General features: G+C 46.5%; 1 protein-coding gene across 1 annotated transcript in view; it reads right to left on the bottom strand.

The window, feature by feature from the left end:
- ENKUR (enkurin, TRPC channel interacting protein) overlaps nucleotides 1-19,792 on the bottom strand; it is a 186,679-nt gene that overhangs the window by 52,892 nt on the left and 113,995 nt on the right. The window contains exon 4 of the mRNA XM_069648159.1: nucleotides 8,651-8,797. Coding sequence (XP_069504260.1) covers nucleotides 8,651-8,797 — 147 coding nt within the window. The remainder of the gene's footprint in view (nucleotides 1-8,650; nucleotides 8,798-19,792) is intronic.

Here is a 19,792-nt window from a genome sequence, read left to right as displayed (position 1 = left end):
TCCATTGGCTGCTTCTGGGTGTCTTGCCCCCCTTCGGATACCTCCTAATCTGTCCTCTGTCCAAGCTCTGCGGTGGCTTCCCAGCATCTTCCTGCTTTTGGGTGTTGTGTCCCAGTGGACCACACCCTCTGGCTCTCTTGTTTAGCTCCTGCTTCATCCTCCTGCTTCCAGACATGGCCCGAACATGGTGGAGCTCTCTGGAACGGCTTTGCCAGCGGGTAAGTGTCCCGTCCTTGATTGATTCATTCAGCTTTTGACCTCTGGCTCTGCAGCTCACAGTCCCTCCAGGGAGAATCTCTCTCTGTGTTTGAATTTCCCTCTTCTATTTCAGCTGTACCGTGGACAATAGGAAGTCTGTAAAGACTTAACCCCTCAGTATGGATTATAGAGGTGCTCTTTATGCTTCCACACTTCTTCCTCATTTTAGTACTGATGTTGAGAACTCCCAGTGAGTCAGTTGGCCTCTTCCTCGTCTTAGTGCCTATGGGAATATAGGTCCCTTGAGGAGCCCACACTCTTCTTCGTCCCAATTCTTCCTACCTTACCAGTTTTAAGGAAACAAGTAGGGATACAAGGGATGGTGTTGTAGGGGGTTGGTGAGGAAGGTTTATTAGGGTTAGGTGGGCTATGGAGATACCTTGCTCTCCCCAGGTCAACATCAATCCCATAGGGGGCTTCCCTCCCCATGAGATCCAGCCGCTAAGTACCACCCTCAGGGGAACTATCAGGCGGCGGCCTCACCTCCCTGGCCTCATGGGAAGGGGCTCCCCCTATGGGAGAAGTGACAACATCCAGGGATTCTTCAAAGAAGACAGCAGCAGAGGAAGGTGCAATCAAAAGGTAGCACAGATTTAAAGCTGCAGTGCCTTTTTGCTTTAAAAACATATATTGATGTTTCAATCAGGTACTATTATACCCAGACATCAGAAATGAAAAACACATTCATCTTCCTGCTTCATTCGGTCCCCTTTGTTAAGTCCTTCTCTTTCATTAACACCCTGAAGCGAACGTTGGAATCCTGAGAGCCAATCAGGATCCATGGCTTCTTAGCAATATTCATAGGGGTAGCCATATATTTTGCATCCTCTCAGGATTCCAATGTTCATGCGGTCCACTCTTCCCCCACTTCTCGTTCATCTGTGACAACCTTTTCTTGCCACCAACTGGTGCTGCATGGTTCTTTCCACATTCACCTACTCCGCTCCTCTCTCTGCCTCTTTGACCAAGCCGCTGATTCTGTGGCTGGAAATAGAAGAGGCACTTGTACTATCAGGCTGCTGAGTGTCTCTTGCTCTGTGACAATTCCTATCTGGGCAACACTGGCTCTTACGCCCCTTGAGCCTCCTTATGTGCCCTCACTTCACTTCGGCCAATAACTCAACCCTTCCAGTCTCATAAGGCCCTGAATTGCTAGCAGCTGTGAGCAATCATGTTTAGCTATTTTTAGACGTGTGTCCCTGATTGCATACCTTATACCCCCATCTACCAGAGTGGAATCAGAAACCCAGGGAAAGGATATCTCTGCATGGGAGTGAAGGGAAGGGGCTGGGAGCCTGAGCAGGCTAACCAAAAATATATCTCATTTTTAAAACAATTTCCTCACCCACTTTACAAATAATCATGCAATTATATCCAGATTGACAGATCCTCACCAATGCCACCTTTACCAGCAGCCTGGAGTACAGAAGCATCAATTTCTCTATGCAGAAATGATCACCTTATTCTTGGCAATTCTTTCCTCCATAGTTTTATTTTACAAATAAAATAAAGGAAGAGCATGGGTATTTACATGAGACAAAGGGCTATTTGCTTGAAAGCCTGCATGCTTTAAGTAGAAAAGCCATATTCTTAGGTTTCCCACCAGAATTCTGCAGGGGACCAACCATTCCATAATGGGTTCCCTAATTTCAGGAGGACTGTGATCCTCAGAAATCTAGTGCTGCCTTTATTCTCAAGAGCCTTCACTTTATTTGACAAGCTTTGACAGCTGCAAAAACGAGGAGGTCCATGTAACATTGCTGGGCCTCCTTAGCATCTTTAGCAGAGTCTTTCATAAAGGGAAATCTAGTCCCCAGCACAGCAATACTTTTATCATTGACTCTTGGCCCAATTCCGCTATTATTTGCTCAGTTTCAAGCTCCTTTGTTTCACTACATCTGATTTGTTGGGTAGATGGCCTTGCTATTCACGGATACAGATCCCCCAACTGAAATATGACGAGTGCCTCTGGCAACTTGATCCCTTTCCACTTCATCTTCTTGTTGAGTTCATGTCAGAGAAAACCTTTTTGGCCCAATGGCATTGACATTGTCCCCTGTCGCACAACCATCATGCAACCAGGTCTCTCAACATGCCCCCTCATAGGACAGGTTGTCAGGTCACTTACGTTTGCTAGACTAGCACAGGGTTGGTGGCTGCTTTCTTCACAGGGTGGGTTTATCAGATGTTTAATCCTTCCTTCACAGGAAAGTTTTGTCTGATGTTTTATCACAAGCATATCATTTAGGATTAGTGTATTTGTAGGTATAGGCCTTCACCAAGACATCCAGAAACATGTTATGTTATGAACTTCTTGTAGAGTGCAGCATGCCCAAAGGCCTCTGTGCGCTTAAGAAACAAAGGAAAATCTGAAGGACTATCAGACACAATTAGAGGTCATTAACGAGGAAGCGGCAGCATACAAATAAATAATCTAGTCATTAGAGTTGAAGAAGAATGTCTTAACGCCTTTCTTGAATTCCGTGAGGGAGGATAAGTATCAAAGGGACACCGGTAAAGGCTTACAAAGAATTGGAGTTTGGATGAAAAAACAATGACCAAAGTTCTTACCCTTAAACCGGGGGACAAAGAGCCTGGAGTAGTCCACCAAACTCAGTATACGAGGAACTGGAGCCTTAGTCAACCTATTGGATAAGTAACTGGGGGCTTGGTTAGTCTGACATTTACCTGGGAGAGTGAGAATTTTGTGAGAAATCTGATGATGGCTAGGGAGCCAATGAAGATTCTGTCATGATTGAGTAACATAGTCCCTCGGGCCCAGATTGCAAATTGTCCGAACACCATTATTTTGAGTTACCTGAAGACTATGAATGTTCTTCATGGAGATGCCAGTAAGAAGGCCATTGCAATAATCAAGGTGAAAATTAATGAGTGCAGTTGCCAAAGAGGCAATGTGCTCAGAGGAAAGATGTGGTTTAATCTGCCTCAAGAGCCTGTTAGTGTAGGAACAACATGATTTAACATGAGCAACATGTTGATTCATGGTTAAACCAGAGTCTAAAATAAATCCATGTTTTTGATTCTCTGGCATGAGCCGACAATCATAAGCTCTGTTTTCTCACTGTTCAGTGCCAGTGAGTTAAGAGTCATCCAAGTTGGAATCATGTCAAAGATGTTATTAACAGAAGAGAGGTCAGTGGTGTAGTCTCCCTATAGTACCAAGACGAGTTGAGTATCGTCTACATAATTAGTGTAGACGATCTCAGCACTGTCAAGCATGTCAAACAATGGACAGATATAGCTGTGGAATAAGATAAGCGAAAGACAAGCACCTTGTGGCACTCCACAGGTGAGATGCTCTGGTGGGGCTTGAAAGTTCCCAATAGCAACAGGGGCTGTTCTTGGACCAAGAAATGTGTCAAGTGTAGGGAAGGGTAGGTCAATAGGACCCCCCTCCCACTACATGTCCCACCCTGGTTAAGACCCATGACTCGTCGGCAGCCCCCGGCCTCCCGGGCCCAGGCGGCGGGGCGGCTGCAGGCCGACGCGTGGGGCTGCACCACCACTTTATGTGGCAGAGAATAGACGCCATCTTGTATTAAGCCATCCCCATCTTGCTAGAAACATGCATATGTAACCCAAAGCAGAAACACTGAACGCTGCAGAGTGACCCCCACTTGACCGCGCTCACAGAGGCCCACACTTCCCCCACCTCCCACTGCATGGCAGAACCGCTGAAGACTCGTTCTCACGAGTCACCAGACGCAAGCGAACAACAAAATAAAACACTGTAGCTGTTGACCTTCCGCAGTACATCGTTGCCCCAGCTATGAACGAGAATACTAGGATGTAACTGAGATCAGCCCAAACCCTACAGGCCCTGACCCCTGTATCAAGCCCCCCAGCTGTAGACGGCGTGGCGCCTCGCACCCATACCCACCCCGAAAGCCCTTGCAACGTGTAGAAACCATTTATGTAATACTTGCCTTGTTGACTAACGTTCACTGCTAATATAAAGGAGAATGGGTAAAGAGAGTTGTGCAACCGATATTACATGTAATGAAGAGATATACAAAGACTGGACAGCTGATAACTGTGAACAATAACTTGTGTTGCTCTCTTTATACACTCTTTACACACACCAGCTTGACACTACCTCATGTTTGTATGTCAATTGTAAATGTGAAATGCTATGTAAAAAAGTATGATCATCAGTTAGTATCCCATGTAAATACAAACACATATGAGTGCTTTTAGAAACCCCATGTGTTGTTAGTCGCCCCTCACCCATGCGACAGTAAAACCGCCTCGTGCAAGATGCCACGCACGGAGCTGCAAGGCCATTTCCCCCTCCTCCTGCCCAGGCTCTCTCGAGATAGACGGTGTTCAAACAGCAAAGCCTTGCCTTCCCTCCCGACCCTGCTGGACCCGTTTCAAGCATCCGCCACCCTCCCCCGTGTCAGAGGCCGCTACAGCCTGACTCCGTGACTTACGAGCTACCTGGTCCTAAATCCCACCGCCTTCCAGGCACCAGTCACATGCCCCCCCCCACAGGTCAGTAGTACCTCCATCGACCCCGAGTTAATGACCCTAGAAAGGGGGGCGCCCACACGTGTACCAACAGATCATAATACCATCCCTCACCGAAATTGCCAAGGATGGCGGAATCCGAACATTTGACAAGGTGTCTCTTCCTGTTGAGGAGGAGAGAGTGGTCAACCAGATCAAATGTGGATGACAAGTCAAACAGGACCAGAAGTGCAAGCTTACCCTTCTCAACTATTTAAGACAAGTTGGGATGCAGGCCAATCAAGGCTGTTTCTGTGCCATGATTGGCTCAAAACCCATATTGACGAATGCTGAGAAGTTTATAATGTTCTATATGGTCTTCAAGCTGTAAGTATGCAACCTTGTCTAAGATCTTCAAAATCTTGTATTAGACTGTACGGGCAAGTGTCTTTCTAATAGAATCCTCGGTGCAGGGGGGAAAAGTTAAAATATGTGACATCATTAAGGGTGTCTGACCTAGCATTAAGTTTATTCACAACACTCTTGCTTAAAAGTGAGACATTCTCCTGCCTCTTTAATATGCTGTGTTGGTGATTTCTTATTTTGTTGAGAACCCCTGATTGTATTTCAAGGCACCATGAATCGCTGGCTTGAGCAGAGTTGTTATGGTCTTTCCGGCATTCAACAATTCTTTTTATCCTATTTAGCTTGTACAATGCTGGATTCATATTATGATTTCTTTGTGCAAAGTAAAACTTTTGAAAAAGTGAAGAGCTCCAGCTTTGTATTTAGCATGTGTATCTGGACATGGGTTTTTCTTCCATGTCCTCTCGAGCGCTCTTTTTTATTTTCTCGCTTCTAATAAGTCATCATTAAAAATAACATGGGTAGAAGTTTTAACTTTCCTTCCCTTCAATGAAAGAGAGGCAAGTGTTTTGACATATGTACATTCCAGCATAGGAGGAGGAATACATCTTTTGTGACAACATGGTAAATCTAAGTCAAAGAAAATGTGCTGGTGGTCAGACCAAGGACGTGACAACAAGATTTAGAGATAAGACCCAGTCTAGAATGTGACCTTTTGATGAGTGACAGCATTAATTACTTAAGTGTAACCAAGAGATCAAAGAGAGGTAATCAGTGAGGCGGCCCGTGGATCAGTAGCACTTTGATCCCAGAGATTCAGGTTACCAAGGAGTAATGTGAAAGAAGAGGATCTAAAAGAGTTATTGACGAGTGAAATAACTTGCTCTTCAAACTCATTTGTGCAGGATGGGGGTGTATAGTTGTATAAAATGTTAACAGTGGTGTTATCATTAATGCTTATTTTCGGCAGAAGAGATTCACAGTCTTCCAGAGAAGGAGAATTGGAAACCTGAACTTAATAGATGTCTTTCAAGATTATCGCAACACCACCCCACACCCCCCGACCTATTGTTCGGTTGGCTCATAGTACACAGTAACCAGGTGGAGTGGCAAGGGTTGCAGCATGAGTGGAGGTATCTGAGAGCCATGTTTCAGTTAGGCAGATGGCATCAAAATCATGTTCAATTATGAAATCTGTCACTTCAGTGGCATGTTTAACGAGAGAAGAGCAATTCTCATCTTCGTAGGAATAGTAGGTGTGTTGAACTGCATCACGTTTACCTTAGGGGAGCTGGCCAATATGATGCTATTAAGATTTAAGCCAGGAGACAGGACATTCTCGTTACAATCATCTGGCGGTTGTGAATTATGTCCTTTAGTCATGGTCATATTAGTTATATTGTCAAAACTATTAACCTGGACCTCAAGTGTCATTGAGTTTGTGGCAGGCAGTGAAGTATTATTGATTGAAGCGGTGCATGAAGTGGTCAATACACCGCACAAGACCGTGTCAGTGGCCTCTGACCGAAACAATCCCAAGCCAACATGGTGCAGATGGAGCTGAGAGCTGATTGGTTGTTCCTCTGAACAAAGGAAAGATCTGCGCATTCTAAACTGCCTTTCATTAAAATTGTTAAGCAGGAAGGTCCTGCTCTTGAGAAGCTCAAGAGGTTTTAGGCCTGTACTGTGATTCTGATTGAAGATAAGGCTCAGGACTAAAATGTTTGGTTGGTGTTACACTCTGTGGGACATTAAAACATTTATGGTGGGGTGCAGCGCTGCTAGAGTGGTTTTTGATCAAGAACTAGAATGTATGTTTAAGACTAAACTTGGAATCGTAACGCTATCATTGTGAAAAACGCAGCATAATTTGTTCCTGTGATAAAGTTTTATTGCTCTCCATCTGAAACTATCAGCTCGCTTGTTTCCAATGCTGAGCATGCACAGTATAGAAACACACTGAATGCTGCTGCACAGGCTGCTTAGAAGTGAGACACTACCAAAGTAGATGGTGTGCTTCCCTCATGCGCCCTGTGACTCTGCTTGCAATTGCACTGGCTGAAATTAGTTTCCTTGGTAACGGTAGTTTAGGAGGACTGCAAAGATTCAATTTTGTGAAGCGAGAAGAGTAGTGTCTCCGTGAGAAGCAGATCCACTATGTTCTTCCTGAACGCAAACTCCCACAAGTTTTAATGCCCGCAAAAGACTGTGGTTTTCAAAGGCACCTACCATTTAAGACAACAAGAGAAAAATATTCTGTTAAAATAGTTTTAAAATGAGGAAAAAACGAATGTGAATACTTTGTTGGCAACAGGATTTGTTTTTTAAGGAGGGAGTTCTATGTTACTGTCTAAAACAAGAAAGAATCACCTTTAGACAAGACACGTTATTTCTAGAATTTAACAGTTTATTTAGAATAAATTGAGGATAGTTTTAGACTTAGTTTGGTTAGTTATGTAGACTTCAGTAAAGATCAAGTTAGACAAATTAAAGGTCAAAGATTAATGTTTGAGGAATATACAAGAGGTGCACATCTTTTTTAATTCTAGATACAATAAGTAATTTTGTACATCACTTGCTTCACACCTGCAGAAGCTTCTTCATCACATTTGCCAAGTATGTTCCACTTAGCTATTGGAAGAGGAGCACAGGTATTGAGGAGTTTACCGGTGTGTGGAGAGTTAGGTATTTGCAGATGCAGTAAATGCTCATCATAGTTTTGATGTAGATCGCCATACCATTAGAAAAGATTGGAAATCAGTTTATTTGCTCAACTCGTGTGTCGGGTTCTGATGTTTTCTGTAATCTGCTGTAGATAAGATGCCCTTGTGGATCTGTGGGGTTGAGCAGCTCCTCTGGATCAAGCGGTCAGGACCTGACACAGAACCACCCCATTGCAGGCTGGGAATTCAACTCCAAACCTCTGCCTCCACAAAGCCCGCTCCATGGGAGTTTCTGGTACAGGCACCATGAGAATAGCTTCCTGCACTGCTGCAGCAGCAACCTCGTTCCCCCCTGCGCTTTACTGGTGGCACAAGCCTCTGAGGAACCCAGTGCTGAGGCCCGGCACTAGCCTCACCAATACCACTCTCCTACGACTCCCTGTTGAACAACTCCCTGCCTCAGTGAACTATCCACCAACCCTATATTCATCTGGGGGAATCCGCCTCCTCACTGTACAAGAGCAGAAGCATCTGCTTTGTCGACCGAGTCAGACTCCATTGTTTGTGTACAGCACACGAGGCATGGATAGGGAGAGTTGGTTACTCTCATCAGGTCATCACAATCTTCACCTGCATTCTCCTGAAACATGACAAATTTCCCCAGAAAAGGACAGCGAGTCTCTGTCCCAACATAACCAGCAAGTCCTGTAAGTGAAGCCTCTTCCACAGCTCCAACATTAAATGGCCATCTTGGGCATGTCCCTTGCCTCGCACTGCATTAACGTTAAAGAAATGCTTCTGGTCAAACTTCATAAGCAGCAAGGCCGTCGACAGATTGGGAGCAGTAAAGAGAGTTTGTTATATTTATAACTAAAGCAAAATGTGAAAGATACCTCTAAAACAGATTCCCTTTCTTCATCTGAGATCTGTTTCATAGCTCCCTGCTTGATACGCTCTCTGACATACGTATCATACTCTTCTTGCGCTCTCCTGACTTCCTCATTTCGCTTGCAGAGATATTCAGGAGTAACACCATAATCCTGGAAATAGAAAGGAAACCATATGAATAACGTTTAGAATAGTTAAACATACCTGTTGCTGTATTAACAATTGCCAAAGTAGTGATTCCGTAAATCTGGGGTGGTGTAATGGGTTTTTAGGTTTATTCCCCATCAGTATCTGCCATCAAACCATACTTAAAAAACTGCGGATCACTCACACCAAGGCCCCAATGAGCCTTAGGCAACAAGTATTCAATTAACTTCTTTTTCACTGGTGTTAATTTCTGGTGGTTGTGTTGATTATGTGACAGGAGTAACTACAAACAGACCTACCTTGGGGTGACCTTGACATATAACAAAGTCAGCAATTCTATGTATAAGCGGGTTGGCTTAACCTTTTATTTTGCTGTAAATAAAAACCCTGGTGAGGGTATTAGGTAATTTGACCGCTATCTATTGACTGAATACCAATGCGTGCAAGCCGGACCGGTAAAACAACACCCCTTGAAGCACACAAGGGTGCCCAGGTGCCGACAGGCCGGAAGAGGGAAGTCGCAGGAGTTGGGACCAGGTAAGTGTAATTGTGTGTAATTGTGAGTAACTGTGAATGTGTGTGTGTGTAACTGTGCATGTGAGTGTATTGTGAAGGCATCATGAAGCAAGACACAGACAACAGAGTCAAAGTTAAAACAGAAATAATGTATTAACTCAAATGTCAGGATGGTAGAAGGACTAATTTGCCATATCCTAAGGTGGAATTTCCCTACCTGAGTGAAATTAAGGAAAGTCTGAGTCAGAGTTCAACTTAAAAGTCTGTGTGTCCAAAACCTATCCTTGCCCTCACAACTAAAGCTAAATAACAACATGTAGGATGTCAATAATCCAAAGAAATGGTGATATACAAAGTTCTGAGCTTCGTCCAGCTCTTAGCTTTCTTCTCAGCTCCCCTTCCCCAAGTTCAAGAAAGTTCCATAAAAGTCTCAAGATCACCTTTTTCAAGGTAACAGTTCCACACACTACCCGGGGCTCCCTTTCCCAGGTTCCAAGCAACACAGCTCAAAAGAAAAGGGCCTTGAGACTTTGCTCTCAAGACAATACTTGCAGTTCCTTAAGTCTCAGAGTTCCCTTCCCCAAGACTTTAACCCTGCCACTTGTATATGTTTTAGTCTTTTTAGAAAGTGTAACACACCTCGAGGTCAGCCTGGCCCTCCTTCTGGAGTGTATCATCAGTTCACTTGCAGTGTTCTTCCTTGGTTTATTTCACATTGTCTTTGTTTCTCACAATTCAGGACTCACTGGTCTAGGCGCAGTTGTCAGACCAAATGGTCCACCCATCACAGGTCGCGCAACCAGGATCCCTAAGCTCTTCAGCCCACACAGGTTCCTCTATACATGGCCCTGTGTTCAGAGTTACATTCACTTGGCTCCTCTTTATTGACCTCTTAGCTTTATATGCAGATTTACATTCTTCTGGCTTCTCCTAGTTAGCTTCTTGGCTTTGCCACGTTTCACACATCTCCTGCCAGTCTTTAGCCTTGCCACACTGCATCTATTCATAAAGTTCACTTTCAGGTGGTCTTATTCATGTCCCACCTTTCTATGGCAGACTTTAGTATTCAATATGCTTAAATTCAAGTTTTCATTCAGTTTGATATTCAATATGTATTTGTATTTGTATATTATTTGTATCGCGTACCAAACCCTGAGGTAACTGGGCGCTTGAAAAACATAGAGGTTACATACATAATGAGGCAGGCAGGTTACAATCAAGTGTGGAGACAAAAGTGGGATCCTGGTTACAGGTGAGTCAGATAACAGGAGATAATGTATAGTAGTATAACTAATGAAGAGATAATAGACAGTTGCATAAATAGACAGTGGTCAGATAACGTAATGATGGCATCTTAGTGAGGAGGCTTGTTGCTCAGCCAATTTTTTATTCTGGCTTTAAAGGTGTGGAAGGAGGGTTCCTGTCTAATAGGGATGGGAATAGATTTCCATCGTTTGGCATCTTGGACTGGGAAGCTGGCTCACCTGGCTTTTTTTATCTTGAATCTTGGTACCACCAGGTTGTGGGAGTGAGATGATCTGGTAGTACATGCGGGTTGGGGTTTACAAATTTTGTCAGCCAGGTATTTCGGGGCTAGGTTTGTGAGGCATTTGTACGTGATGGCCAGGGTGTGTAGTGTGATTCTGTCACGGATGGGCAGCCAGTTGGCGTTATGTCTGTGATTGGATATACGGCAGGATCTGGGAAGACTAAGTGCTGTTCTTTGAGAGTTATTCTGTAGTACCTGGAGTCTATTTAGATTGTGTTCAGAAGAACCAAGGAATAATGTGTTGCAGTAGTCAAGTTTAGATAGAGCAAGTACTCTAGCTAACGTTAGGCAGCTGCTTGTAGATAAGTACGAGTTGCAGCTGTAGATCAGTTTATTAGTGTAGGCCGTGGAAGACACCACACTGCTGACCTGTTTAAGAGAAGGAGTTGAATTGAGGTAAACCCCCAATGTTTTTATCTCTTTAGAAACGTTGTATATATTACCATCAATGACGAAAGATGAATATATGTGTCGAGTTTATTCAAACGTGCCTGAGTACAGACGATCATTAACTCGGTCTTGACGTCATTGAGGCAAAGACTGTTGGTGGCCATCTAGGCTTGGATTTCGAGATAAATATTGTTTAGCAGTTTGGAATCATTAGTTATGGGAGATGCCACACAAACTGCACTCCCCCACTATTCATATAACTTAGCAGTTATTCAAATGGGTCCATGTGCCCACAGTTATCCGTTAGTAAGAAAATATGGTCCAAAGACGTCTCCGTCTTGTGATTATATCAATTTATTCACACACATAACACGCCACGCCAACACGTGTTTCAGCCCTCTCTGGGCCGTCCTCAGGGCGTACAGAAAATTGTTCTCTATCAATAACTGTTATGGTGAGCCCTGCATCGTGTGCATTTCTTTCTTGAAAAGTTTTTCAAAGATTTCAGTAAGCTACGAGCTTTCCGGAAAGTGTGAAGAATATTCCGCTTGCGTTTCCATGCTTTTTATCCATATGTTTCCATTAAACGCTTTAATGCGCGCCGCGTCTCTGTGTGCTGTCTTCGCTCGAATGCGTCTAAGCTTGCTGGACGCTTGATAAGAAGGATCAACTAGGACAGCGTTTTCCTTACTTTTGATGGTCGTAGCTTGCTCCCACCTTAGATTTAGGCTTAGATTAGGTGTTTTCCTCACCCTTATGCTGTTTAATAAATACCCTTGTATGATTGAAGGCTACATGAAGGAGGTACCGCCGTGACCTTCTGCAGGGGCAGGGGGCTGTCTGTTTTGGATTCTGTAGCAACCTTCACCTCTCGTTCGCCCCCTGGTCCCGTCTGCTCTGCTTCCATACTCGCGTTGCCTTCCTGGGAGTTCCTGCCCTTCTGTTTTGCTGGTCTTGCTCACTTCGATTGCCTTTCTCGCCTTGCTCTCTGGGAGCTCTCATGCTCCGCCTTTTACCCCAGTGGCGAACGGTAACAGGAGTCAGGTGCGAGTCATCAAGGTTAAGTGCCTGACTCTGCCTGACCCAGATATTGGGACTGGCTGTGTGTGAGTCTGTGTTTCTCTGAAGCGTTTTGTCTGTGCAGTAGAGTGTGTGTAGGAAAGGGGGGGGTTGGAGGATAAAGTTCCTAGATAGTACCTAGAAGGAGGGTGTTCAACAGGGAAATGGGTGGAGGGATACTGCGTCTCTCCTCCGGGTGCCCCACTCCCACCTCCCAGGACCCCCATCCAGGGCATCGTCCTGCACTGGTCCACCCCTGGGGTCTGGAACCAATAGCGATGGCAGGTCCCTGGCCACCTGGATGACAGACCCCAAGGACTGAGCAGTGAGACACCCTTTGGTTTCTGACACTTGCCATTATGGACATTGACCTCTGTGTAATTTTCTATGCGGGTGCTAATAGTGTTTAATTTAAAAAAAAGAAACATATCTTTCTGTTACGGCGTGGTGGGAGTTGGGAGACTATGGCATCGTGCTGCAAGGTAAGTTTCTTATTTTATTTGTTATTAAACACTTTTAGCACCCGCGTAGAAAAATACATGGGTGCTCACAGGTGAGGAGGGAAGCGGGCTGCTCAGAATACCAGAGAAACCAGCCCACATTCGGAGCATTCTGTTTGGCCATTGCCTTCTTGCACATCTCACATGTTGAGTTAATGACAAAGGAAATATCGCTGAAACTCACGAAACATTTATTTTCTTTATTCCTTTTTGACATAAAAACTGTTGTATTTGTTCTTCTTAACTTTAATTGCTTTTCCCTTTTCCTTCGTAAACCGCACAGCAACCAGATGTTTTTATACTTTTGAGATTGTTTTAAAAACTTGGTAAGCATGTTTGTTTTTTTACTATTTTCTTTTTAGTGTGGCAAACTCAGATTTGAGCAGAACATTCCGTTTTCCTGGATGTAAAATCTTCGATTGACAACACTGCCTATCTTTGCACAGTGTGCTGAAGTCCCCTGCTTTTTTCTGGCAGTCAGTAGTGTGGTGGCCCTAGGGGCCGGAGACCTCTCTAAGCTTTAGGGTGGTGGCCCAAAGGATGTATACTGGGGATCCCATTGTACACTGTGCTGTATGCCTGTGGCTTGGCAGGGGCCAATCATGTGAACACTACATCTCCCACAATCCCTGAAGGAAGCCAGGGACAAGAAAAAAACAGTCCCTGCTGATAATTCTGTAGATCCACAAGAATGCCAAATAATGGCAAAACCATAATGTCCACAGTTACAGCCCATTCAAGCCTGAGAGGGAGGTTTATGGGAGGGGAAACCGAAAGAAAAGAATTCACTTCAACCGTACAGTTGTGGGTGGGTGATTCTGGTGGTGGATAGACAAGGGGAAGTGGGGCACTGTAGTACAATCCAAGATGGCCACTGTTAGGCCCAGAGGGAGCCTATACAATAATGACAGACACGCCGAGGAGTGTGCACGTCTTCCTTTATTCGTAGCACCATACAAAGTGAAAGTAAACTTTACTCCCCCTCCCGCTTACGTCACCGCGTCACGCGACTGTCTCCACGTGACACGGGCCCGGCGAGACAGAGTGGGTGTAACATCACCCCCGGACAAATGTCCTTACAACACTCTCAACATTCTTCCACCAGCCTAGCTGGCTTCTTCACGGCTCGTTGAGATTGACCGCTAGTGGCTTCTCCTGAATCCTCTTCTGGTCTCTCTATCCTCTTTGTTCTTGGGCGAGGCGAGAATCTTGGAGGTGTCCATAGTGTATCTCGCGGATCCAGTATCATGGGCTTCCCTGAGTTGTCATGAGCTTGAACTGGGAGCAGTTTCTGGTTATCTCGTTCTTCATTTCCGGCAGTCACCATGGTACCTCTGACTGCAGTGACTTGGAGTGGCTGTGGGCGAACCTTGGCTCAGTTTTCTTGACTGTTGCCTGTTGCACTAGTACTTCATCTCCCACTTGAATGTCTTTTGGGCATGCTCCTCTTCTTTCATCTGTCTGGATGCGAGTTCGTTCTTTCCAGTTTGCATCCCTCTCTTGGATTTCTGGGTCTGTTTCAGGTTTGTTGACCGGATGTCATATGATCCGTGTGCGAACGTGGTAATTTACCATGAGTTTGGCTGGGGTCCTATTGGTGGCCTCATGTGGTGTGTTCCGGTAGTCTCAAAGCATCCTGCACAAGGCCTGGTGAGGGTCAACGTTTTCTAGTCTGGCTCTTTGCAATGTCTTTTTGATCGATGACATGAATCTCTCGGCCATCCCATTGGCCTGCGGCCATCTGGGTGTTATTTTCTGATGTTTGAACCCTAGGTGTTCGGCAAAGGTTGCAAAATCATGGCCACAGAATGGCGGGCCGTTGTCTGACTTAATGACGTCAGGGATGCCCCATTCACTCACGACTTCATCGAAGACGGCTGCAATTTGAGCAAAAGCTGTAGATGACGATTTCTTTACGATAGGGAATCTTGAATGTTCATCAGTGAACAAGAGTATGTACTCCCCTGATTCGAGCGGTCCATAAAAGTCTACTGCCACTCTTTCCCACGGGTGCTCCGGTATCTGGGTTGGTTGGAGGGGTAGTTGCGCCTCAGCTCTTGCCGTGTATTGGCATGCCATGCCGTTCCTTACCCATCTGTCTACTAAAGCGTTGAGGAACAGGAACCACACATGGCATCAGAGTTGTCATTTGGTGTTGTCCGCTCCTCGATGTCCTTCATGAGCTGTCTTTATTATGTCTGACTGCAGGGCCGCTGGGATCACTATCTTGCAACCTCTGAGGAGTATGGCTTTGTCTTTGATGGCCAGTTCTGTATGAATCCTTGCCAGTCTGTCTAGTTCATCTCGATTCGCATCTGGACGTGTCAGTAGTGCTCTCTTGTAGTCCTTCCACTTGTGTTCTGTGAGGTCAATCGCCAGGGCCATGGATGGATCAGCTGCTGAGGCTAGTGCGACATGTTTCTAGTGAGATTGCTGGAGGCAGGGCATTCGTGGTGACATAGCTTATGTACTCTTATGTTGCCTTGTCTTGAAGTAGGTCTTCCTGTTGGATGTCGAGACAGGTAGTCGGCTGGGTTTTGTTCACCCCCCGGACGATGTATGATCTGATAATCGTATTCTTGTAAGCGAATGCCCCATCGCTCGATCCTGGGAGGCATCTTTGTTTGCGGATTCCCAAACAGTGAGAGTAGGGCTTGATGGTCCGTGATTAGCGTGAATTTCTTTCCTATTATGAAGTTGTGAAAATGTTCACACACCCAGACTGCCGCTAGACTCTCCTTTTCAGCTTGAGAGTATGCAGACTCGGGGGGCGCTAGAGCCCTGCTGGCATAGGCTACTACATGTCTTGGGTGGGTGTCAACTCCGTTAGTCTGTGCAAGGATGGCACCCATACCTACCGGGCTGGCGTCAACCACGATTTCGGTGTGCCACTCCGGATCAAAATAGGCTAGTTTTCTGGCCTTTGCTAGGGATTGCTTGATGGTGGCGAATGCTTCTTGGCATTCCTCAGTTCAAGTAAAAAGTATGTCCTTTTGGAGGAGCTTACTGAGTGGTTCAGTGATTGTGGCGTAATGCGGAATATTTCTTGCGCAGTACCCAGCCATGCCTAGGAACGATCGTACGTCAGCGATTTGCCACGGCTCCTGCAGATTGAAGATTGTTGCAACTTTGTCTGGGGTCATTCCGTCTGCAGAGAATATATTTGACCAAAGAATTTTAACTTGGTTTTACTGAACCGGCATTTGTCAACATTCAGCGTAAGGCCAGCCTCTTGGATGGCTTTGCAAGGGGCTCGGAGAGCACGTCATGTTCTTCTCTGGACTTTCCATACACCAGAATGTCATCACTGTAGTTCAGTGCTCCTCGGATTGGCCGAATGATCTGTCTGATGGCTTCATGAAAAATCTCTGCGGCTGATGATATGCCAAAATGTAGGCGCTTGTATCGGAATAATCCGTTGTGCGTGGCAAAGGTGGTAATGCCTCTCAAGTCAGGGTGGAGCACCATCTGGTGGTACCCTTGATTCAGGTCCAGTTTTGAGAAGAGGGTGGACTTGTTTATTTGGACAATCATGTCCTCAATTCTGGGACCTGGGTGTCGTTCACGCTGAATTGCGGTGTTGGCAACCCGCATGTCCACACAGAGTCAGAGGCGTCCTCCGTCTTTCGGTGCAATTACCAACAGAGCGACCCACGGGGTCGGGCCCGTCGCAGGCTCGATTCAGCTGATACTGCAGCCTGCAGATGGAAACCAACTCTTCGTGGGTGTTGCGGGACAGGTCGGACCGTGGGATCAATGTGGAGTTTTACTGGGGGCCCACTTAGTTTTACCAGGCCTTTGCAGATGAGGGGAAATTCTTTCATGATGGTGTCTTTTGACATCATCTCTGCGTCTGCAGGGCCAGACCAGACGTTAGACACGTATTCTTTCCCCTCTGGTGTTGGTTCTGTTGAGAGGATTTTGTCACCATCCTGTACATGTATGTCTATGAGCCGTAAACTGGATGCAGTTCTGTAACTGAGGAGGCATCTCCCCTTGGTTGGGCTGCGAATGACATGGATGCTGGTAGTGGTGGCGTGGTTGCCTTGGATGAGGCAACGGCCAAATAAGCCAATCGTTTGCAGGGGGGTGGCAGCGCCCCATTGATATATCTTTGAATCGGATGGTGTCAGGGCTGGTTTGTTGGGGATCTGTTGGAACTCTTTTTCGCCCAGGAAGCAGAATTGTTTTCCTCCTATGTCCACTGGTATCCTGGGTGCTTCACATGCATGTCCTTCGTCCATGATAAGGTTGACATATTCGTCCTGCGGATAGTGGCTGTATTGGTCTCCTTGATATTCAAGGCTTTGATGGTCCTCTTCGTAGTGCACGAGAGGCTCAGGGGGGTCCGTCGTATTCATCTCTTATGTGGGATACTTGCTCGTATCCTTCCATACCTTGTGTTTCCTCTGGAGGGTATACATCTTCAACCATTCTGACATACCTTCTCGGGTTTTGTTGATATGGTCTTGACTGGTATGCTTGTGTTTGTGGGCTTCTGTTGGGTATTTTGAACTGGGGGGCGACCGGTGGTCTTTGCGTTAGAAATGGTCTGACTTCTCTGCAAACCGACTAAAAATGTCCTTCTCGGCCGCTTTTTGAGAAGCTGTTTTTTCAGGGTTTGGGGTACACATCCTTCGATTACTCTCAACCGTATGGCCTTGGTGAGTGAGAAAGCATGGAACTGGCAGTTTGCTCCTTTTATTCGTAGGCAGGTGATGAATTCGTCCACCGTTTCGTCTATCCTTTGCGTGCACTAATTAAATATGTACCTTTCATAGTCTATATTGGGCTAGCTGCCTGTTTAGTGCTGCAATCATTGCTGTGAAGTCAGCTTGTTGAGCCTGTGGGATGGTTTTCAATAGGACTTTGATATCATTTCCTGCTAGGTTCAGAAACATGCTGCGTAGCCGTGGTGACTTTTCCTCTCCTGCGGCATCAATGAAGGTATTAAAGTCCTCCAACCACTCAGCCCACCTCAGGCCTTTATCCGCTTGCGGCATCATGGAGAAGGGGGGAGGCATGCACCATGCCGTGGTTGCTGTGCTCCCTGTGTGAGCAGGGGGAGCTGGAGCTTGCTGATCTTGGGGCGAGCTCATGTTGGTGGGGTAGGGCGTGGCGCTGTGGGCTGCGGGGGCAAGCAGGGGCTGGTTGTCGGCGCAAATGTCACCCACCTTGATCAGGAGGCTGTCGAGTGTCCGGTGCGACCGCTGGCGGATGCCATGCAGTCGATGCCTGGGGCGCTTCACGTGGGCCCAGGAGAGGCTGGCTTCCCTGATGTGGGTGGGTTGGCCTGGGATCAGCCGTGCTGGTGCTTGCAGGAGGGCCTCGGATCAGGCGTGCTGCTGCTGCAGCTGCTGCTTTCATACATGTGGTTAGCACGTGTTTCTCCCCATGTGGCTGCGGGCGTATGGAGGAGACAGGTGGACCCGGGATCGGGTCGCAATGCGGGTGGAGGAGGAGGGCGGGCGTGGGATCATGCGCGCCGTTCGTAGGAAGCAGGAGGAGGAGACGGGTCTGGGATCAGGCGCAGGCAAATACGGGCTGGAGGTCCCGGTGTTGCGCTTCCGAGCGAGATCGCCGCCGGAAGAATAAAGGAGAAGGAGGAGGAGGGAGACATCTCGTCGCCAGTTGTTAGGCCCGGAGGGGGCCTATACAATAATGACAGACACGCCGAGGAGTGTGCACGTCTTCCTTTATTCGTAGCACCATACGAAGTGAAAGTAAACTTTACTCCCCCCTCCCGCTTACGTCACCGCGTCACGTGACTGTTTCCACATGACACGGGCCCGGCCTCTTAAAGAGACAGAGTGGGTGTCTCTGTACCAGTGAGATCTACCCTCAAGCAGGCAGACGAAGGAAGTGTCTTGGACCAATAATGATGGAGCCCTCCCCTATTGTCACAGCTGCAGACTGTTACTCTGGAAGCTAGCGCAGTCGAGGGCAGGGCATAGACAGTAAAAAGAAGCTCCCAAATAAGTCAGTGTTTGGGTTGGTAGACTAGTGAGTAAAGAGACTAGAGAAGGTGGATGGAGGAGCAGTGTGCTGGTGGAGGAAAGGTAAGAGCTAGAAGGAGAAATGTGTTACAGAAAATATGTTGGAAGAATTGTTGGCAGACATTGTTGGCAGACATTGAGAGGAATCAGAGGAAGAAGGTTGGGAATAGCTTGGATATGGAGGTGGAACAACTGGAGGTGGACGGAGAGAATATGGAAGGAAACAAAGTTACGGAGCAGAGAAAGGTACATCAGGAGGTAGAATTGAGACATCAGAAAGTGAAAAGGGGAGAGGTTCAAGAAAGAGGTAGAGTCAACAAGAAGGTTGTTAGCCAATATGAGGAGGAAGATGAAACCAAAGAAGGCTGACATAGGGCTAAGTAGAGAGCAGAGCCAGTGCAGTTGCAGAGAAGGGGGAGCCCAGCGAGGGAGTTAGGGGGAAAATCCTGATCTGAAGGGGTGGAACCCATGATGGGTGTAGGAACGAACTTGTGTTGTGGCATCGAGGAAGATAGGCTGGATTCAGAGGAAGGACAGGATAGGTGGGTTTGGAGCTCTCTAGCCTCTGGGCTTCCCCGACCTCCCCACTCAAAGACTACCTAGCCCTCCACCTGATTGAGGGGTCTCTATGACCTAGGAAAGCTGGACTATCATGACCCTGCTGTCAGAGCTGTGTGCTACCAGACAGCAGTAAAGGGTGGGCATTACAGAGTTCCCCTCCTACTCTATGCCTCTTCTCCGTGCCTGAGACTGGCTAGCAGACCTGAAGGAGCTAAAGTAGCAGAGAATCTTGCAAAGGTTTGAAAACCTGAGAAAGACTTTTGTCCTTAGAGTGGTGAGAGGAGCGAGAGACTGGAATGCCTGAAACCCCTTAAAGTGAAAGACATGAGACTGCTCAGTATTGAACTGGACACTATATCTCTTGCAAGTGAGCTAGAAACTATATCCAGAACAGTGAGGTAGGCACTATGTTCCTGAACAGTGAGGGGA

Source organism: Ambystoma mexicanum, chromosome 2q, assembly GCF_040938575.1.
Source record: "Ambystoma mexicanum isolate Mex_15411 chromosome 2q, UKY_AmexF1_1, whole genome shotgun sequence".
In the NCBI taxonomy this organism is placed as follows: Eukaryota; Metazoa; Chordata; class Amphibia; order Caudata; family Ambystomatidae; genus Ambystoma; species Ambystoma mexicanum.
The sequence above is the reverse complement of the archived record's forward strand: the minus strand, read 5'-3'. Positions and strand labels throughout refer to the sequence as shown.